Genomic DNA, 23,902 nt, shown 5'->3' on the forward strand with positions numbered 1-23,902 from the left:
TGCAATAAAAATTGGTAATATTTATATATACACGAACATTGTCTTCAACAAAATATACACGAATTACAAATTCTGGCTGAGATACAAAAATTACGAATGTCAATCATATTATATTATATATATATGCTAATATATGCTAATAATCTATATCTGTATAATATATATATATATATATATATATATATATATATATATATATATATATATATATATATATATATATATATAAAATCTATACTTCTATACTATATATAAAAGTAACATCCTCCTTCCAAAATTTTTCCCGCTCAAACTTTTGTTAATATTTAATTACATAATTTATTAGTAAAATAATTAGTAAAGCTTAATTGGTAAGCAAAGTTTATATGAAAATTAAATAATATCTATTAATTATAATTGGTAATAATCATTATTGACAAAATGAAAAAGGAAACGAATATTATTAATTAATGGAAAATTATAAGCATTCTTTAATTGACTGAAATAATATTTGATTAAGAGGTAAATTGAAAAAGGAATTTGATATTATTAATTTATAATTCTCACATTCCCTACATATAAATACAATGGATGTTGACAAAAAATAATAATAATAATTCTTCATTTTGCACTTGCCTCCCTCTTCTCCTCATGTTGGTAGTTCTCTCATTCCCTTCTTCCACCGCCCAGTAAGAAATCATATTACAAAGTAATGATATTACGCTGAATCTTCCTTTTATGATATGAATTAATTATTGCGTTTTCTTTTTATAGTTATGTACTAGCCAGGTGTTTGCAAGCTTTTGACCCTCGAAGAACATCCAATTGTTCAGAAACCTGTTGATCCTAGCCTCTTCAATTCATGCATCGTTATACTAATGGTCAGGGACTGAGGGTCAGAATAATTCATCCTCTATTTGTTTAAGTCTGTCCCCCTTTTTCTCATTTTTGATGTGTAAACTAAATTGCTAAGGATAATGATTAATTGTCTCTATGAATTGGTGCATCTCCATCCAAAATGCTTAGATAATTATCGAATGTGCTTTCTTCCAAATCGTTGTGGGCTGTAGGAGTTGAAATGCATAATTTTGACATCTCTTCCTCTATCAGTTTTAATGAAAGGTGACTACAAGAGTGACGTATCAAACAGAGTGTTGCAGATTGTTGCAAGCATGAAATGAGATTAGATGCATGTTTTCTTTAAAAATAACTCTGTAGTTGATAGATGAATGATGTTGTGATATCTAAGTGGTCTCTCTCATGAAAATTTTAAATTAATTGCGAACGAGTATAAATCAGTGGGCTTTTTTGGCGCAGCATTGTATATTTCTGCACTCTCTTATGGGTTCAGATATTCAAAATCTAATGTTGTAAGTATATATATATTGCAAAAGTTGGTCGGTTAATTAAGTTCTAATGTTAGATATCTTTTCTACACCATTAACATGTAATATGCATTTTTATTATATAATAGTTGACATTATATTTATTTTTTAAATTATTTCTTCTTTATTTTTCTATATTTATTTTAATAATAATATAATTATCTAATCATAATAATATACAAAATTGTCTAAGACTGCGAATTGGATTCCAAAAACACATTTTCATGACATTGATATTGCCTAATATTCTTATTAATTATTTACAACCTAATTATTTCAATTCCTAGCCGAAATTAATGTACTAAAATATTAATTATTTATTAACATAATTGCCTAATATTCTTATTTTATATTTAAGGTATAATATTATTAGTACAAAAATAGATTATCATTCCCTTCTTTTGAGTAATTATTATGATATTTTTATGGTTTTTTTTTATATTTGCCATTATAAAGTATAATTGATTTTGTACTAATATTTTATTATGGTAATTCTCATCACCTACTCCCATGTGATTTTTATGATTATTTTATGATTTTCTATATACATATTTTTATAGTTAAGGTATAATATTATTGGCACAAAATAAATTATTGTTATCTTTTTTTAGGTGCAAATACTTAACTTAATAATTAAATATTAATATAATTGCCTAATTTTTATTTATTNGTTAATATTTAATTACATAATTTATTAGTAAAATAATTAGTAAAGCTTAATTGGTAAGCAAAGTTTATATGAAAATTAAATAATATCTATTAATTATAATTGGTAATAATCATTATTGACAAAATGAAAAAGGAAACGAATATTATTAATTAATGGAAAATTATAAGCATTCTTTAATTGACTGAAATAATATTTGATTAAGAGGTAAATTGAAAAAGGAATTTGATATTATTAATTTATAATTCTCACATTCCCTACATATAAATACAATGGATGTTGACAAAAAATAATAATAATAATTCTTCATTTTGCACTTGCCTCCCTCTTCTCCTCATGTTGGTAGTTCTCTCATTCCCTTCTTCCACCGCCCAGTAAGAAATCATATTACAAAGTAATGATATTACGCTGAATCTTCCTTTTATGATATGAATTAATTATTGCGTTTTCTTTTTATAGTTATGTACTAGCCAGGTGTTTGCAAGCTTTTGACCCTCGAAGAACATCCAATTGTTCAGAAACCTGTTGATCCTAGCCTCTTCAATTCATGCATCGTTATACTAATGGTCAGGGACTGAGGGTCAGAATAATTCATCCTCTATTTGTTTAAGTCTGTCCCCCTTTTTCTCATTTTTGATGTGTAAACTAAATTGCTAAGGATAATGATTAATTGTCTCTATGAATTGGTGCATCTCCATCCAAAATGCTTAGATAATTATCGAATGTGCTTTCTTCCAAATCGTTGTGGGCTGTAGGAGTTGAAATGCATAATTTTGACATCTCTTCCTCTATCAGTTTTAATGAAAGGTGACTACAAGAGTGACGTATCAAACAGAGTGTTGCAGATTGTTGCAAGCATGAAATGAGATTAGATGCATGTTTTCTTTAAAAATAACTCTGTAGTTGATAGATGAATGATGTTGTGATATCTAAGTGGTCTCTCTCATGAAAATTTTAAATTAATTGCGAACGAGTATAAATCAGTGGGCTTTTTTGGCGCAGCATTGTATATTTCTGCACTCTCTTATGGGTTCAGATATTCAAAATCTAATGTTGTAAGTATATATATATTGCAAAAGTTGGTCGGTTAATTAAGTTCTAATGTTAGATATCTTTTCTACACCATTAACATGTAATATGCATTTTTATTATATAATAGTTGACATTATATTTATTTTTTAAATTATTTCTTCTTTATTTTTCTATATTTATTTTAATAATAATATAATTATCTAATCATAATAATATACAAAATTGTCTAAGACTGCGAATTGGATTCCAAAAACACATTTTCATGACATTGATATTGCCTAATATTCTTATTAATTATTTACAACCTAATTATTTCAATTCCTAGCCGAAATTAATGTACTAAAATATTAATTATTTATTAACATAATTGCCTAATATTCTTATTTTATATTTAAGGTATAATATTATTAGTACAAAAATAGATTATCATTCCCTTCTTTTGAGTAATTATTATGATATTTTTATGGTTTTTTTTTATATTTGCCATTATAAAGTATAATTGATTTTGTACTAATATTTTATTATGGTAATTCTCATCACCTACTCCCATGTGATTTTTATGATTATTTTATGATTTTCTATATACATATTTTTATAGTTAAGGTATAATATTATTGGCACAAAATAAATTATTGTTATCTTTTTTTAGGTGCAAATACTTAACTTAATAATTAAATATTAATATAATTGCCTAATTTTTATTTATTGTAATCATTATGGTAATTCTCATTCCCTTCTTCCGTGTAATTATTTAAGTAATATATATACAAGTATAATATTATTATAATTATAACTAAAGAATAATTGAATAATTTTTTCGGCATTAATGTACTATAATTATTCAGCCTTATATATATATATATATATATATATATAATTTTCCTAATATAATTTGTATCTAATTGATTTTGAGACTAATATATAAATCATTACATTCCAAGATTTTTTTTTACCTTACCATAATTCATCATTTTTCATTATTGTATCTCTTGCTTTTTTCATCCACATAATTAAAACTCTACTCGTTCTTACTTTCGTTTTACTAAATATATAACTTAAAATATTTATTCGTGCATTACACGGGTAATTGAGCAATTATTTGCTTGAATTCAAGCAAGGATAACATTAGAAAACATAACCGATCCAACCATTTTAATCATTTGCACTATATAATATTGATGTTATAATTTATATAGTTATATATCGATCTAAATATTCTTAAAACATTATAACAAAATTCATTCCGTGCAACGCACGGGCGAAAATACTAGTATAATACTAAAATATCACAAATAAGTAGCTAGCTTCATCTAAAACCAATAATTCTCATCTCTGGGCATCCACCATCTGAATCTAACCATAGATCTTCAGGTGAAAAAGTTATGATCAATTTTTTTTTTTATATAAATGTAATCAAGTGATCACAATCATGAAGAGAGAAAATTATGTCAAAATTGACATTTTTCTATTTTAGAGACTATAATTGTATATAGAAAATTATAATTTTCTAATCATGCTGTAAACACGAAAAACTTGAATTGTATATTTCAAAATTCAAAGTATCGGTTACAATGAAGTAGTATGAATCAAACGAAAAAAGGGTACAATCTTTGTGTAGAAGTCATCTGATTTTCTACTAGAAGTATGCTGATCGGAAGCATGTCGAATTCAGAGTATGCCGAATTGTAAGTGTGCCGAGTTCAGAGTATGCTGAATTGGAAGTGTGCCGAGCTATGCCGAGTTCGGAGTATGCCAAACTAGAAGTATGCCGAGTTGTTGAAATTGCCCCTTCGAGACTTGCTTGACGCGCTTCAATTAAATGTAGTGGGAAGAAAGTCTCGAAATTAACATAGGTCCAAGAGCTCATATTTGAAGCAGCCCACGGTGTATTCACAAACTCATTAAAGGGAATAAAGGCCATCTTGTTTTTAAATTTTAGCCTAATCTCAATTTTTACTTTAGCTAAAATTAACCCTTTTTGAAACTTGAAAGAATCAGCTACGTGATTTCCCTGTGTTAGACAAAGCAGTTCCTTCTCCCTTCACAACCGTGTTTGTCGATGGAGAAAAAAGAGAAATGGTGCTTTGTTTATATGCTCCATCCGCAATTGAAATGAAATTAAAGAGAGACTACATAGAGCCATGTGCCGTCTCACTTTCCCATGAACATTCTTTCACTTTGCGTGTGAATACAGGCCCGGTCCTACCATTTTAAAGGCTTGGGGCGCGATAAAAAAAAAAAAAAGGCCCCTAATTAATATAAGTTTCAGGCAAATTATTGCATGGACCAAAAATAAAAAGTACATTTTTATTATACTAAAATTACATTATTTTGTACTGAATGTACATTATTATACTATCAAATAATGTACCTTCAGTACAAAAATAACGTACTCTAAGATATTGTACTTTTAGTATATTAAAAATATATTTTTTATTTATGGTCCACACAGCTTATATTTAATAGAATAATATTTTAAATATCGTATTTAATTATTTAATAATTAAATAACATTTAAAGAAGCTGTGTGGACCATTGTCCATGCAATAATGATTGTATATTTTATACCTAAAATTTAAATTAAGGGTGTGTTTGGTTCGCACATGGGAATCGAAATCGAAATGGGAATCAAATATTTGGTAATGGTAATGAGTTTTGGTGAACGTAATTTATATGTTTAGTAATTAGTAGTATGATGGAATTCGAATGATTACCAATATTGATGTTTGGTTGTCTATGACCCTATAATTGGAATAAATATTTAAAAATATGAAAACAAAAAAAATCAAGGCACTGAATATAATAACATCCAATAAGATGTAATGATACTCCTTTATAATTAGGAAATGTTATTTTTTATTGAAGGGGTAATCAAAACCATAGTTGTGTTTTTAAAAAGTTGTCAACCAAACACTACCTGTGATTGTGATTTCAATTCCTAGTGTCTAAACCCATGAACCAAACACACCCTAAATAAGGAAAAATATACTAATATTCAATTAATAACTTTAAATAAGATTAACAAGTTTTTAACAATTTTATACACACAATAATAATCATGAAAAAAATTCTATGTGCTTCCTAAATGTAAAATATATAATAAATAATCGTATAAGTGCCTTCATAACTAAATAATTATAGTTTATAAAAATAATTAAATAATTTAAAATCGAGTAAACTTATAAGCAATAGCATTGTTATCATAATATATAATAAATTTAAATAATTCAAAACATGATAAAAATATTCATAAAAAATATTAAATATAATTACTTAGATAAAATAGTTTGAATAGAAAGCATATTATAAATTACACATCTTCTATATTTATATGATTTTTATAAAAATATTTTCTTTTAGTTAGATAATTTTCAAACTTTTTTAGATTAATTTTATTACGATGACATATAATAGAAGCTTATAGATTACATTGATTAGATATTCATTAAAAAAAAGTACGGGGTAAATTACTAAATTATCTTTTAATTTTTTTTTCATAATTGAATCTCAAAATATATCATATAACCCCACCGTCGTATTTTACATGTCTTGTTTGGTTAACGTGACTTGATTAAAGTTATTTTTAATTCAAATTTTCATAATATGTTTAGTATTAGTATATAAAAATGTATATAGTTAAAAACTACATTAAAAATACTATTAAGCACAAAAAATATAAATTAAAAATAATTTTTATAAAAATACATTACAAAATGAGCAAAAAAGTGAGAGTTGAGGAATTTCAGTAATTTTTTTTTTTTAGAATACATTAGAAAATAACTTTTTTTGCTAAAATGTATGGGGAAGGGTTCGATCCCTTGCCATTCAAACAAGGGCATTGAAATTTAAGTATGTTGCCATCCAAGCCATTTGATCATTTGTTAATGCATACCCATATTATGTACTTATACTTACATATATACTATATATATATGTATGTTGGGAGTAGTATGGGCCCCCTCCACGCATGGGCCCTGGACTGAACATTCAATTTCCCAAGGTTCAAGTGTATTCGAATGTTCAAGAGTGTGTATTCAAAGCACTCGAGTGTGCTCAGCCGTTCGATCAGGTGTGTAATAAGCTTGGAGTATATGACTTCAAGAACTCTATATTTGTGTGTCATTCTGTGTAATCTTTAAAGAGTATTCAAATTACGACTTAATTAAAATCTTTTCAATTTATTTAGCAGGTTCAATAAGTTATAAAATGTTCAGTAAAAAATAGGAAATAAAAATTGTCTAAGATCTTGTAATTTCGATCTAATGCCTTCAATTGTATCTAAACAAAATATACATACGTTAAAGATCAACGAGTTTTACAATGATGCCCTAAAAAAAGGAACTAATGAGTTATGTAATGTTATTAACTAAAAAGGAACTAATGAGTTATGCAATGTTATTAACTATTAAAGATTTCTTATGACTATTGTATGCTCAACATTCAACGTTTTTATTAGAAAGGGAAAGTTATATGTGTGATAGTAGAAAACACTTTCCTCCCAAAAAAACACTTTGGTACATAGAAAAGTTAGTTTAAAATTTTTCTAATGCTTTAAAATGTGAGAAATTTATTAGTATATCTATTGTACACTTTGATTTTTTTTGAAAAAGTTTGGGTTAACTAGAAGGATCATGCTAGAAATATATTTGAACTTTTTTAAAATGCCATTTACTATATGTTGATTTTATGAGTGATATAGTCGCTAGCTCGTCAACACAATCATGTGGGACATTGAAACAGCAGGGGAGATGTTGGGCCTGAGCCTTTGCCTTGGTGGTACACAGGTTGGCTGGATGGTTCTGATGTCCTCATCGGCTTGTGAGTGCGACTACTTCCTCCAGCAGGTAGGTCATGTCCTTGGGTCTTTAGCTGAAATTCCACTTACTCTGTTGGTTCCATGCCTTCAAGCCCTTCCAGTGGCGTAAATCGTGGGTTAAAGAGTTGGTTTTCATATGTTGTTGTATAGGGTGATTTTCTGGCTTCCTTCGAGGACTTCTTTCTTTCGGGGAGACCAAAATTCCAAGAACAGACCGATCATCACATGAAAAAAAAAACAAACAAACACAAATGTGCTTACTCAACTAGATTTTATGAAAATGGTAATTAAGGTGATTAAGAAGATCCAGATAAAGACAAACTAAGTAACAATAAAGATATATATATATATATATATTATATTTCTAAACTATAATGAATTTGGAATGAATTCCAAATTCATCCCAGTTTACTAAACTGGTGGAAATTCATTCCAGTTATTGGAATGAAATTTCAGTTTTTATTTTTTATTTTTTAATTTGTTTGAATTGTTAACTCTCATCCTAGTCATTAAGTATCAAAACGTGAGGTCCCATTAGAAATTAAAACTATTGAAGTTGAAGTATAATTGAGAAACTAAAACTGATTTTTGCCTAAAAGATATAAATGTTTCTTTAATTTGGTACTATATTGGGGGCTAATAAATTGATTTGGTATGCATTTTAATTTTCGGCCCATCCTAGACAAAAAAAAAAAAAAAAAAAAGCTTTGAAATTTGAAATCAATCAAATTAAGTTTTATTATAATATGCGTAATTAAAATACATAACAAATCAATTCATTACAAATTCGTTAAGCTTTATATATATATATATATATATATATATATATATATATATATATATATATATATATATTAAGGATCAAATGAGGACCTATAGATAGGTGAAAACCATGTTGACTTATCTGATCCTTTGATATAAATAATTCAATAATTGTGATTAATTTTGTGCAATAAATTTAATTTTTTGCGCTCAGTTTGTTGTGCATTCGTGCTTAGTTTGCTGTGCATCAGTCTCAATTTGTTATGCATTCATAGTGTGATTGTTGTGCGTCCCTCCCACTTTGTTGTGCAGTTGCATTCATAGTTGTTAGATCACTTCAAATGGATGATCTGGATTAGTCCACAGGGTCCTCACCTAATAATAGGTTCTCGCATGATCCGGAACCTATATATATATACCCATTTTATTAAAAAAATTCTTATAATTTTGAAATCTGACTATCTTGTATTTAATAGAAGTCCTAATATATTTTTAAATCTTGACTATGTTATGTCTTGTTATTGTGTAAGATATATTAAGTGGGAGAGATGCAATACAAAAATAAATGGACCATTTTTTAATACTTTGTATATATATTTCATAAGTTCTTGTATGTATTATGAATTTTAGGATAACTCTTAAATATATAAATTTCATTCACTAACACTAAATTAAATTGTTGGGCGTCGGTCGGGTTGGCAGAGTTTAATCGCTACTCGATCCGTCGAGACGGTCGGGTTGGATAAGTTTAATCGCTACTCGATCCGTCGAGACGTGGCGTTGTAGCTTACCATGAAGAGATGCAGTTAAATGATTAATGTCCACCTACTTATCACCAATTAATTTTAAGTAGGATAATGACAACTAAATATATAGCCAAAGAATTACAACAAAAGTAGTATTACATTTCATCCCCTCGCTGAATTTAGTAGTTATTCTTTTTTAGGTGTAGTAGTCCAAGATTTCCACCGTCTTGAACCTTTGACCTTTGGTTAAAATTGCATTAGTCACTTCCAGTCAACCACACCCATGTTATATTTAGTTGTTAATGATTAGTTGATTACTCATCTACCTCGATTCACAATTTATATACCATTGCATACAAAGAGAAAAACACAATGTATAATGTCTAACACATTGTTATTCATATTCACTTTGCAAATCAAAAAAATATTCCCTATGTATGAATGCATTCACCCATGGACTAGATTTCATTTGATCCCTCTCTACAAAAGGTAGCATTCATGATATTAAATTAGGCAGAAAGTTATCAATAGCCTAAAACATCTTGAAAATGAACACTGCGACTAGAATTTGCAACACATACTATTATTTGTGAAACTAGATGCACTCCCTGAAATGTTACACCACTCTATGTATGATCATGTCTGAGAATAACAATGTAATAGAAAAGCTATCCAAGATACCATATTCTTACTGAAAAATAGTAGAAAGAATAAAAAGCCAATTCAATGCAGCAGCATCCATACCCAGACACAACAAAAAAGAAAGGTGGCATGCCATTGCATGACTAAAGCAATTCCGCAAAAGAATACACATGCCAATGAGAGTTAAGTCAGCAAAACACATTAAAAGAACCAAGTAAAATTTCAAATACAGTCCAACAGCATACCATAAGGTAATCAATTCCGAAAGTATAATTGAGAAACTAAAACTGACTTTTCCCTAAAAGATATAAATGTTTCTTTAATTTGGAGAAGGAATCACTGCAGTCTACAAAAGTAAACAAATGCTGGCAAACATCTATTCTAGGGATAGGGGTGGCATATTATGTCCAGTCTTAAGTAAAACATGATGTATCTTCCACCTTCTTCCTGTGCAAGATCAGTCCGGCATGATGTTTGAAAGCTCTACACAGCCTTCTTCTCAATGCAGAGGTCATTTTAATTTCTAACACTTCGGGAGATACCATCTGCAGAAGCTGATAGCTGTCCTTAATAATTGGGTGATACTCAATTTCTTTACAGAAGGCCTGTATTAGTTTAAACAAAATTACAGCATTATAAACCAAACTTAAAAGAAATATTTGCATATTGTTTGTGTAGGTTGAAAAAGGAATACCTCAGCAGCCTCCGGAGAAGAACAGGCCAAGTATATTGTGGTGGCACCTTTGATTTCCTGATCCCCAAGCATCTGAGCCAGTCTTGTTTCCCCCGATGAGATGAGAATGTTTTTTGCATCTGATCTATTAACCATATTCCGGAGAGAACTGAAGGACACAGCATGCAATTTCTCAATCATCACAAAATCCTGCACAAATAACAAAATGCAAATCAGAGTGCAACATGATTAAGAAATGATCTAAGCAAGAAAATGGGAGTTACTAACCTCATAGTCAGACATGACCATTTTCAGATCGCCATAGCTAGGCAATTTCATAAGAAATTGACCAAGTCCTGCCTTATAAGCTTTGTTAAAGTATCGAACTGAAAATATCATGTCAATATTTTCCGTGTTCATCAATAAAATTGCCTCTCCTTCTTCATATTTCAGTGTTCTTAATTACTGTTATTATTCTGATTATTATTATTATTATTATTATTGCTATTGTTGCTATTAAAAGTAGTACATATTATAACACGTTATCAGCACGAGTGCTCTAAATCTTCGGCGAACGGTACTACTTTCTTACACTTCTTATTATAATTTATATTTTGCATAAAAAGGGTTTATTTTCTTATATATCTAATGTCTTCAATTGCCAAACGTGCATTTATTGAACTTGCTTTTGACGGTATTAACTATTTGACCTGGGCCTTAGATGTTGAAATATATTTGACATCAGAGGACCTAAGACAAACTATCATTGAGGAGTCAGAAAGCACTGGTTCCCAGAAGGCACAGGCTCTTATTTTCCTACGCCACCACTTCAACCACGATCTAAAAAATGAGTATTTGATTGAAAGAGACCCCTATGCATTATAGAAGTCCCTAAAGGACCGATTTGACCAACAACTGTCAATTGTCCTCGCTCAGGCACAATTTGACTAGCTGAATTTGAGGTTTCAAGATTACAAATTTGTAATTGAATATAATTTAGCCCTGCACCAAATTGTATCACAACTAAAGCTCTGAAAACATGAAGTTTCAGAGTCTAATTTAATTGAAAAGACTTTGTCAACTTTTTATGCGAGTAACCTTGTACTCCAGCAGCAGTACATAGCGAAGAATTATGTCAAGCACTCTGAACTAATTTCAGCACTTCTTGTAGCTGAAAAACATAATCAGTTGTTGATGAAAAACCATAATACACGACAAGTTGGTTCTGCACCTGTGCCTGAAGCACATTGTTCTTACCCAGGGAAATCAAAACTCATCAAAGGATAACTGTGGTCATAAACATGTTTGCTACTGATGCGGATGTAGTGGCACTGGTCCCATACATGCCGCATACCAAAACATTTGGTTGATGCTTATCAATGTTATATTTCAATTGACAAAGGGTTGGGATTGATGATATAATTGAAAAACATAGTTTAACATTCTAATTGGTCAATATATTTCAATGCTGTTAATTATATTGTTGATGTACATGCTAAATGGCTAATTCACAATGTTAACATCATTGAAATATATTGATCAATTAGAATGTTAAACTATGCTTTTCAATTATATCATCAATCCCAGCCCTTCGTCAATTAAAATATAGAATACTAAAAGGCTTAAATATTTGGTTTTATATTTTTGCGCTCAATTTTAACACATATTTAACATAGATCTAACAGAGAACCAAAATTTGTATAAAATTAATAGTTAAGGGACCAACTTTGATCAAATTAAAAGCAATGTTGAAAAAATTGTTAGGCGCCTGATTTGATTTTTTTTAATTTTTTTTTATAAACAATCGTTTTGCCCACGACCTACACGCATGCAGATTGCAGATTACAGCTTTAAGCCTAAAAAATATTTAATTGTAATTTATAAAGCAAAGCGCATATATCCATAGTCTGCAATCCTCCACTAGGCATTAAAAGCAAAGCACATATATCCATAGTCTGCAAAGCGAAGCACATATATCCATAGTCTGCAAGACTGCAACCCTCCACTAGGCATTAATATAATGCATTATATAGCAAAACACATACAACCCTCCACTAGCAAGGCATTAATATAAGAGCATCCTTATCAATAGAATTTTTTTCACGATTTTTGAGGAGTTTTTTTTAAGTATGATTAGAAAAGAGAAAATAGGAGGGGAGAAAAAAATAAAACAAATTTGATTTATTAAAAAAATGAAAAAGTTATTTGTTAGGTGCGTGTACTACACGCGCCCGCTGGGCGCTTCTTGTGGATGTCACGCACAGTTTGAGCGGCTGAAATATTAAAGCTTGTGGGCCCCATTTATTAAATAAACCCAATTCTTGCAAAAAGAACTTTCCTCTTCTCTCTCTTCCTTATCTCTCCTCCATGTGGACAAATACTATTCCAAAAACCAACAATTATCTTATGATTTAGATGCTCTAATGCATTATATAGCAAAACACATATATCCATAGTCCATCACTCTATCCACTACAAACCTCCACTAAGAAAACCGCCATCTCCATTTCCCTCATGTGTGTGTATATATATGTTTTGAGATTCAAAGTATCGCATTCTCTCATTTCCCTTTGTGCACAGTCGCTGCTAGGGTTCTCCGTTCTTTGACTTCTTTATAGTTCTCTCTATTTTTATCTATTCTCCTTCGATTCTCTCCAGAGTCTAGACTCGATTTCTCTTCTTCGATTCTCATACTCTGAACTCCCCGTCTCCAGTCGTCGTTGTTGTCGTGGTGGAAGCCTCTGCCTCACAAAGTCGTAAAGTCGCTGGTGGAAGCCAATCGCTAAAATGAAAGTGTTGTTGATATTTGAAGCCCTAGTTCTCAAAGGGAAACTTTTAGAAAACAAGTAAAAATAAGATTTATTATTATTATTATTATTATTATGTGTTCGTGCTGTTGCCCATTACTATTGTAGTGTTATATACGTTCTACTGTTCTAGTATTCTACTAGGGTTCATGAAGTTCGTGTTTTATGTATTGATTGATTTGATTATATGATGTTGCATGAACCCTAATTTGTAAGCGAGCCCTATTTTTGGGACTTTCTATATGCGTGATGAATTTCTGTAAATTTTGATATATATGTGTAAGTTAAAGGTTAGAGGACCCTTAATCCTATAATTTTGTATATGATTTTAACTGTATAATGGAAGCCTACTGTTTGGGCATTTCCATTAATATGAATATATAATGAATTCTGAAAAAAAATATCTGAATGAATGAATGATGAATTGTTTAATTATAGTATTGAATGTCGAATGATGTGGTGGAAGCATACTGTCCCTATTGTGTATGTAATATGTTGAGCCATAACATTTGAGCATTTCCATTAATATGATGAATTCTGAAAAATATTTGAATTCCTGATTATGTAAATATTATTTATGAGTAATTGATTTTGATTGAGTATTGTTTGAGCCCAAAATTATGGGCAATTCCATAAAATGATGATGAAAGTCTGATTATGGAAGTAATTTGTCTGTGCGATAGTATATGAACAAGGAGTACAAACCCAAGGCATGACCACTCCTACTCTTCCTGCTGCTAAGAAAAGGAAGGAAATTGAGTCTAGATCCAAAGTCTAGGATGACTTTGAAAAGATCCTAGATTATGAGGGGAGAGTGATTAAAGGAAATTGCCTTGACTGTGCAAAACTGTTTGCATGTGAATCTAAAAAACATAGAACATCATCTTTGAGAAATCATATGTTGGACTGCCTTAAAAATCCTCATTCAAAGGATACAAGGCAATCCCTACTCAAAGATGATTGTGTTGAGAGGTTCTCTTTATGTCACATCTAACACATTCTTTTCTGAGATCTCTGATTTGAGTTGCATGCTAGAAGATATGGTTACAGCTGATGCTAGGACTTAAAAAGGTAAACAGTTTTAATGTGATTTGCTTTGTGCTTTATTTGATTTGCTTGATTGTGTTTTAACTTGTATTTTTTTATATGATTTCTGTAATTTTATATTTAACAGGCAATAGGGATACAAATGAAAAACAAGTTTGAGAAATACTGGGGGGATCCAGAAAAAATGAATTTTGTCATTTTTTTTTGCCAATATTCTGGACCCCATAGATAAGGAGGAGTACATGTCATATCAATTTTTCCAAATGTATGGAGAAGTGAAAGACAAAGCTTGTTTTTCCAAGGTCTAAGCTGCAATGGCTGAGTTGTATAATGACTATGCAACTACATACTCTGTCAGTTCTACCCAGGCAGAACCTTCTACCCAGTTTGTCCAGTCTGAGGCTACAAATCCTCCAATTGGTAGGTCTCAATTAAGGTTGAAGAGTCAACTCGAAAAAATAGAGAATGGAGAGTGGTGGTGAAAGTAGTAAGTAGACTGAGCTGCAAGTTTACTTGAGTGAAAAAATTGTGGATGATGATGAATCTACTGGTTTTGATATTTTAAGGTGGTGGAAGGTCAATAATGAGAGATTTCCTATTCTCTCAATAATGGCTAGAGATGTGCTTAAAGTTCCTATATCCACAGTTGCATCTGAAAGTGCATTTAGTACAAGTGGAAGGGTGTTTGATGCATTTAGGAGTTCCTTAACTCCAAAAATAGTGGAAGTTCTACTTTGTGCTCAAGTGTGGCGCGTTTTAACGTGTGAACAGTGCGGACACACCACTCAATGTTATAAAATGCACCATTAAATGTTAGAAAACACACCACATGAAAATACACAAAAACACAAAAAAGCACCACCACACACAAAAAATAATGCACCATAACTCCCCTGTCCCTAATTGTACATTTCCAAACACTATGTGGTGTATATTTCCATATTTAGTGGTGTGTTTTTTGGTGATGTGTACCTAACGGTGCATATTTGTGTGGTGCATTTTCTAACACTAGTGGTGTATATCTGTATACATAGTGGTGAGGGCGCACTGTTCACACATTAAGACGCGTCCACACTCGAACTCTACCCTCTACACACACACACACACACACACACACACACACACACTAGATTGATTAACACACACACTCCGTTGGCACGCATTTAATCACCGTTTGCACACAATTCAACTTGGAATCTTAATAAATCTAGACCATTAAAATAATTTGTGATCAAATATTGTACATCAATCTAAAAGAATTTAATGGTCTAGATTGTTTTACACACCTACTCCGTTCGCACACACTTAATCACCGTTCGTACACATTTAATCACCGTTTGCACACATTTAATTACCGTTCGCACACACTTCAACTTAGAATCTTAAATCAATATAGACCATTAAATTATTACATGGATGCACAAGATCTGATATCACGATCTTAGATAAACAAGTAATCTCATATGATCCTAACTCATATATATAAGATTCATGTAATATATATATATATATATATATATATATATATATATATATATATATATATATATATATATATAAGGGTGTGTTTGAAAACTCGAAAAGTCAAGTTAGTATAAATCAACCATTGTGGCTATTTTAGAGGAAACTTACTTCTGCCAAAATTTAGCTAAAGTTATTTTTCACAGACCAAAAAATGACCACAATCGTTTCCAACCTGGGTTTCCGGAGGAAATCAGAGATTTTTTTAAGATAAATTTTTAATAAATAACATTATTTTTAATATTATTCTAAATAAAACAGTTCTACTCATTTTCAGAAAATGAACCAAACACATCAAGATAATTTTGTAGAATGTAACCAAACACTGAAAATGAAATTATATTTAAAAAATGACTCATTTTCTAGAAGTCGTTTTTTTTTTTTAAATTTCTAGCCACACTCTAAAGTTTCTTATTTAATTGATGGATAAATTTTATTTTTTTTAGAACTATGGAGGGATAAAAATTTTAAATTTTTAATATTTATTTTATTATTTAAAAATAAAAAAATAATTTTTTTTTTGTAATTATTAAAGAATTTTAATCAAATAAGATAACAAAAATAAACTACATAAGACTAGTTTTTTTTTTTTTTTTTTTTTAGAAGAAAAAAAAAACCTTAGGTTATAATGGATTTCATGTACTAAAGTCCACAGACATAACCTAATAAATGAGCAAATGTCGTAATTGGTAAACGAAAGTGATTTTTCCCAAGTTTGATAAGCTCTTTCATCGGTTTCATCACAACTGCAGATACGAAACTCACAGTTATCGAGCTCTCATCCACGGCGGACTCGTATACCACCGAGCACTGAACATTGGAACTTTTGTGTAAGGTACGCCGGGCAGCGTTGTGCTTCATTCGGTTTGGTTTCTCCTACATTTTTATGCGACAGTGATTGGGTTAATTAGGGTACAGAGAAGAAATTTTATACAACCTTACCTCCGATTTCGCAATCGAAAAAGCTAGGGTTTTTTTTTCATGATTCTATATTTCACAGAATTGATTTGAATTCGATGTTTTTCTGATTTGGAGGCATATGAAAGACGGTATTACTGCGCGTTGGCACCTAATTGATTGCTTTGTTCCGGAAAAATTCCCTGAGCTACCTGAAATTAAGTGCCCTTAGGAATTGCATAATCGTAGGTGTTTACCATGTGCGATAATCAAGTCTCTCGCAACTTGAGCTTTTGCTGTTAACTGATACTGTAACTAAACTAAATGCAATTTACTGTACTTTCATTGTTAAAGCAGTGTCTGTGGACTATATGAAAACAAGAGCAACATTCATTTCTTGCATCTCAGTGGTTGTAACAATGTGTTAGACATTGCTTTGTTGCATCATTTCAATTTATTTTTGGCATTTACTTTGGAATGTTACTAAAAATGGCTCTTGTTGCGAAAAACTCTTGCCACTTGGTCAATTGAAGCTTAGATTTGTAATTTAGTTTTGGGAGGTTGTTTCTAGCAGTGTAATCATTGAGCTTGGCTGGAAGATTTGATATCAATCTCAGCTTGATATTTAATCATGGTTCTCCAGCTTGAGGACTAATTTATTTCAAATTTTTATAGCTTATATAAAAAAATAGATTTTTTATTTCATTTCTTTTGGATACAAAGTAATCGACCTCAAGTGGACTAAGATTACTTTCAAGAGTTTAGACGTATGAATCTGAATATTTTAGTGTATGGATGCGACAATGATGCAAAACATAAGGAGATTGGCTCAAGCCTGACCAACCAATCTTCTAGCAGCTCAATTGAGCTCAGCTAACAGTGAGCAGAGCTGGTCTTGACTCTTGAGTAGCTAGCAATCTTGCTTAGTGACTAAACCTCTGTTTGTTTCTATATAGGTCAAACATGTAAACCTTTTGATAAATTTTCATTTATTTATTTATGTCCAAACATAATATTTCATATGTGATGATAGATGATTTGGGTTGGAGGTTGGAGAAGTTTGATATCTATTTATTCTCTTGTTATATCTTCCATTGGAAGTTGGCTAGATAGTTGTTGAGAATGGTGGCTATGGAAGCTACTGATCTGTGAGTTTATTGCTAGTTTGACGGCTTAGAGGGTAAGTGATGTTGAACATGATTATGTGGGAAATAATAGAAGAACAGAGGATAGGGGATAAGCAGAAATCACAGGATGAAAAAACTATTAATAATTTAACTGTTCATAGAATGAATAAAAAACCTAGCTTGTTTAGGTCTTGGAAAAGTTCAGTTACATCAGTAAATTTATGTGATAATGTAAGGTCTAAATTATAAATTAAAAAAAAAAAGAAGTTAAATGAATACAGAAGTGCATTATGAAATCTGTAAAGTTCTGACAACAATACTTGGGTACTCCACATCAGTAAGCATCACAAGACATCCGGAGGGGAAAAACAGAATTCATAGGGAGGAAAATATAATTCAATAATTATACAAAGTTACTTATGGTGAACAAATGACCTAACACATATATGCATTCATATGAATCCAGATGCATCAGTAAAGTTATGGGGACTGCAAAGAATAAATCACAATATGAGAATTTAAATGAAATAGCGTAAGCTGTACTGAACTACTGATAATGATATGATTAACCCCATCTCAGTATCAGGGATTTCTGTAGTGCGTAGAACAGCAATTTTATGTTTCTGGGGTTTCAACTTTTGTTATGAATTCTACTATGTATGGCTGTTGCCTGTTGGAGTAAGTCTCTTTGGTGGATTTAATTTTTGAATGGACTAGCTTATGTGTGTATAGTAGGGGTGAGCAAAATATTGGTTAACCGACCGATAACCGATAACCGAACCGCCCGAAAAAATCGGTTTTCGGTCGGTTTCGGTTATTGATTTTTAAAAAATTTCGATTTTTCGGTTATTGACCTTCGGTTACCGATAACCGGCATTATATATATATATATATATATACTATTATATAGATGTATATATATAGTATTATACATTTATACTGCCAGGAGTGATAGCTAACCCATTTAGTTTTTAGCCCAAATTGCATAGCCCATTAGCCCCAAGTCCTTAGCCAAATTCCCTAAATCCCGTTTGAGATCTGCTTCTCGCTAGTTGCTTCTCCATTCTCCAATCTCCACTTCCCAGACTTGAGACTCCACGGACCACGATCTTCTGCAAGCTCTGCGGCTCACGCCGACACGCCCTCCGGCAGTCCGGCCTTGCCCTCGCTTTTCGCTCCTCAGTCCTCAATCCTCACATCCACTTCTCCATTCTCGTCTCTCGTCCTCTCGATTTCTGCTTCTCGGCTTCTGGGCTTCTCGTTCGCTCCTCTCCGTCTCCCTCACACTCTCCGGCCAACGCCCTCACTTAGCCTCAGGTAATACGTTATTTTTATTTATTTTTTTTAAATTTTTATACTATTAATAGTGTTTAATTAAGTAGGTAAATTTGTATATTGTTAATAAATCAATAAATCAGTAATTAGTCTTATTGCATGATGCTTTCAAGAATCCAGTTTTATTTTATTTTTTGAAAACGGATTCCAATTTTAATTAGTCTTAGTAGCAGTTGTTTACTCTTGGCATAATGTGATTTGATATTATGATGAACATCAAATTGTCATCTGTCTGTTCCATGTACTTTGTTGGGGCTAGTATGTTCAGGATTTTGTCTACATATTTTGGTATAACAATTAAGTATTTAAGTGTTTAATTAAATATTGTAAAAATAATACTAATGATTTTATTTATATTATCTCATTTGATAGGTTTGAATGAATTGAAGCTTGGCACTGGAAGCAGGGTAGTAGGCAGTGTGTTTATCACTCTCTTTATTGACAGGCAGTTTGGCAATTTGTACATTGGTTTCGATTGTAGTATTTCGACTATTGAATGTGGCAGTTTGTACTTTGTATTATTTGGAATTTTGCATGTTATTTGGTATTTGGATATTGAATAATTTGACAATTTTCGGTTTTTCGGTTAACCAATAAAACCGACCGAAACCGACATCGGTTTTTCGGTCGGTTAGAGTATTTAGGTCGGTCGGTTTCGGTCGGTCATGACGGTCGAAAATTCCCATCGGTTTTTCGGTCGGCCGACCGACCGTTTGCTCACCCCTAGCTGTATAGTGGTTCTGCAACTATTTCTTCTTTCTACCTTTTTTTTTTTTTACTGAAGATATATTCTCCTTTTCATAATTACAAACTCTGCATCTCGTGCAGCTATTGGAGTGGGCATGGCTGAGACAGATGTAGTTACGTTAATCAATGCCATACCTTCGTTGATAGAACAGTTGAGCAACGCATTCTCTGAGCTTGAGGGGCATGAGGATGCCAGTGTAGACAAAGCTCAGTTCAAGGAAATTCAGGAACACTTCAAGCAACTTGAGGCAATGGTGGTAGACAAATATTTCGAGCTAGACATTAGAGAGAAGGCATTCTGTGAACAAGAATCTCATGTTCTTATGCTGGTCAAGTCAAGGGAGGCAAAAGTTGCTACTATGGAGCAAGATCTGTTGGACCGTATACAAAAACTCAAAGATGCTGCTGCCTCTGCTATTTCTGAAGCACGGGAAAACCATAAACTGACACCATATGAGCCTGTGGATGTTGGGGACAGTGATGATAGCCAGGTAAGCAGCTCTCTTGGTGATACAAATGCATTCCATACTGGCTCAGAGGTGAAATCCCCTCATGAAACCGTCCAAAATGCCGGTCCTAAGCCACGATCAGAATTGATGCAAATCTGTGAACAGATGGATGCAAAAGGGCTTCTGAATTTTGTTACGGGGAACCAAAAGAGTGTAACAACAATTTGTAAGGAAGTTGCCCTTGCACTTCAATGTGCAACTGAACCAGGCCGTTTGGTGCTGGCTTCACTAGAGGGCTTCTACCCTCCTGATGAGCCTAATGAAAATGATGAGAAAAATATCGATATGATCCTGGGCATGCGTCGCTCCTGCCTTGTGTGCATAAAAGCCATGGCCACCTTGTTGGCAAAGGCTGATCCAGGTTCTGATTCCATCCTGTCCCCTGAAATTAAGCAGCAAGCCAAAGCCATTGCTGATGAATGGAAGCCTAAGGTGGCTAATGCTGGCACTGGTTCTGCCAGTGAGAATTCATTGGAAACCGAGGCATTTTTGCAGCTTCTTGCAACTTTTAGGATTGCTTCAGAGTTTGATGAAGAAGAACTCTGCAAGCTTGTTCTTGCAGGTGCTCACATAAGGCAGGGGCCTGAGCTCTGCCGTTCTCTTGGCTTAACACACAGGATTTCAGGTTGGTGTTCTTTTAACTAACCTGATGGGGTCAAGAGAATTAACTGTCTACTTTCAACTGCCCATTTCACCCTAGTAATCTGAGACCATTTAGTATCTCCATCTCTAGGCAATGATTGTCTGAATGTCTTGTGCTATATTATTTGCATCGCTCAAACTAACACACCATTTTTCTCATATTTTATTTGTTACTTTTTATTATCTCTTTTGTTACAGGTGTAATCGAATCATTGATCAGTAGTGGGAAACAAATTGATGCTGCCCATTTTATACATGCTTTTCAGCTTACTGAAAGCTTTCCTATTGCTCCCCTTTTAAAGGCACATTTAAAGGACCTGAGAAGAGGTTTACAAGGGAAGGGTAGTAACTCAGAGGTATTGCTGTTCTCACATTGGGCCCTCTATGGCATTCATCTGCATGAACATGATTAATTTCAATCTTATTCTTTGTAAAATGAACCATCATAAGTAGTTCTTTCGGAAGTGGATGACTCTCAACAAACTATCTTAAAGAAAAGAGTAGACAATGTGAGGTTCCCATAGATGCCAGGTTTGAGGAAAGATGTATATGCTATCTTATCTCTCTTTTTGAGAGGTTTCCATGGCTTCAGTGCCACTACACTAGGGCTGACCATCAAATTAGTAGAGATATGAATTTGATTATTATTTTACACAGACACTGCTAAAAATTAACTTAATTGCGTATAGGAAGATAAAGGCAAGGATAAAAGCCTAAACCCTACATTAGTTGGTAATTAGAATAGAATTCCTTTTAAGATGATTTATGAGAAGTACTTGAGCAATTGTCATTCTAACCTTTTTTGCTTTTAAGATAGGCTCTCTTGCTGCCTTTGATAAAATTACTGGGATTATTTAAAAATATTATGGGAAATCATAGGATTTCCTCAAGGCATTATAAAACTAAGAAAAAAAAAACAACAAATCTTATTGGAGGCTTTTATGATTGGCATAATTGTAGGTGGTGTTTTAAGGCTTGCTCATGGGATTGAATAATGTGCAATAATGCATTAGCTAACTAGTTCTGAATGAATTGAGGAGCTCTGTTTGTGTGGTTTGAATTATTCTGCACTTGTAATATTACTGCAAAGTTTGAGCATAGATACCTCCTTATATAGTGATACTTGTGTAAGTTTCTTTCCTATTTTGAAATTTTGAGTATTTGGATGAGTGGATAGCTGAAACTGATGGCACCCGTGTTTTTGCTCATATGCTTAATACTGCTTTATCGTGCAGAACAATGGAAATGCTCAAGAACTCACTGCACTGAAGGCTATAATTAACTGTGTTCAAGAATACAATCTCGAGGCAGATTACCCACTCAATCCACTTCAAAGAAGGGTTGCTCAACTGGAAAATGCAAAGGCTAATAATGATAAGAAGAGATCTGCTGAACCAGAGAGACCTCGGCATTCCAAGAAGCCGTATGCAAATGGAGCACATGGTTCTCGGGGGTCTTCCTCCAATCCTAGTCGGCAGGCTCCTTCAGGTCTCACTGGGAGAGCAGCCTATGGAGGCGCCTCGGAGAGGTATCCTCCTCCCGCATATGATTATCAAGCTCCAACCTCAACTGCATACCCACCGCAAGCAGCTTATGATCAGGGATCATATTATTTTCCTCCGGATGAAATGGTTGCCGCCCCAACTTCGTATCCGGCTGCTCCTGCACCCGCACCCGCATCTAGTTACAGTGGTTATGCTACAGGTAGTGCAATGCCGGGTAATCCACGCCAACCATACATATAAATTAGTCTGAACTAAACTGATTTTGCTTTAGAGAGGACCTATGTAAACTCTGTTTAGTATCTCATACTGAATCGCATTTGAGAATGTAATTTACAATTCACTGGTAGGCTAAACTCACCCCCGATTCAGTGTTTTCAGAGATCCTATTGTTTTCCTTTCTAATCACTTTATTAGATTTGTCTTCAATTCCTATATACATCAGCCTCTAGCAGTTTATAGAAAGGAAATGTTTGAAGGGTGTTAGATTACAAAGATTTTTTTTTTGGGATACAAGGGAAAATGGAGAACAAAAAACAAAAACAAAATGAACAGTTTCAACAATATTAACTGATTTAAACACTCTAGATTAACCGTGAAGACCATGCATGCGTTCTTTGGTATTCTTTTCCTCTCCAATCTTAGATGTCTTGTATTTTTGCTTTTGGTTGGTTTCCAAATATTGTACTATCTTTTTAATCTTAACATAAATACCCCTGACATTTATGTTTTCCAATTTACCAAAAGTGAAAAATATACTACGTATAACATTTCTTACTTGTGTAAGAGTGTATGCTAAGTCAAAGTGTACTTGCAATTTGTGACAAATGGAATATTTTTTATCAATCTATTTGTAAAAGAATGCCTAATGATGGAGTGCTTTTTTTTTTTTTTTTTGCGCAAGAAAGCTCTAGAGAGATGTAGTAAACCTCGAAAATGTGTAGCAAAGTTCTATGGGCGTTACAATGTGCCCGCTTGGTACAGTGCATGCTTACAATTGAGCATATTTTCCTCGAACAAAAACCCCTTCTAGCATAAGAACACACATTCCTTCTCTTTTCTCCAA

At 32.2% G+C, this 23,902-nt stretch overlaps 2 protein-coding genes across 2 annotated transcripts; one reads left to right on the forward strand and one right to left on the reverse strand.

Annotated features, from left to right (window-relative positions):
* Nucleotides 1-10,206: 10,206 nt before the first annotated feature.
* Nucleotides 10,207-11,108, reverse strand: LOC116005121. The gene is made up of 3 exons (XM_031245365.1): nt 10,991-11,108; nt 10,724-10,912; nt 10,207-10,634 (listed from the first exon to the last, which is right to left on the reverse strand). The coding sequence occupies exons 1-3, from the start codon at nt 11,099-11,101 to the stop codon at nt 10,443-10,445; spliced, it is 492 nt and encodes a 163-aa protein (XP_031101225.1). The 5' UTR covers nt 11,102-11,108; the 3' UTR covers nt 10,207-10,442.
* A 5,652-nt stretch (nt 11,109-16,760) lies between these two features.
* On the forward strand, nt 16,761-23,275 carry LOC116004645 (FRIGIDA-like protein 3). The gene is made up of 4 exons (XM_031244771.1): nt 16,761-16,912; nt 20,265-21,317; nt 21,533-21,690; nt 22,570-23,275. The coding sequence occupies exons 2-4, from the start codon at nt 20,279-20,281 to the stop codon at nt 23,077-23,079; spliced, it is 1,707 nt and encodes a 568-aa protein (XP_031100631.1). The 5' UTR covers nt 16,761-16,912; nt 20,265-20,278; the 3' UTR covers nt 23,080-23,275.
* The last annotated feature ends 627 nt before the right edge of the window (nt 23,276-23,902 follow it).

The sequence above is a fragment of the Ipomoea triloba genome, chromosome 14 (assembly GCF_003576645.1).
Source record: "Ipomoea triloba cultivar NCNSP0323 chromosome 14, ASM357664v1".
Lineage (NCBI taxonomy): Eukaryota > Viridiplantae > Streptophyta > Magnoliopsida > Solanales > Convolvulaceae > Ipomoea > Ipomoea triloba.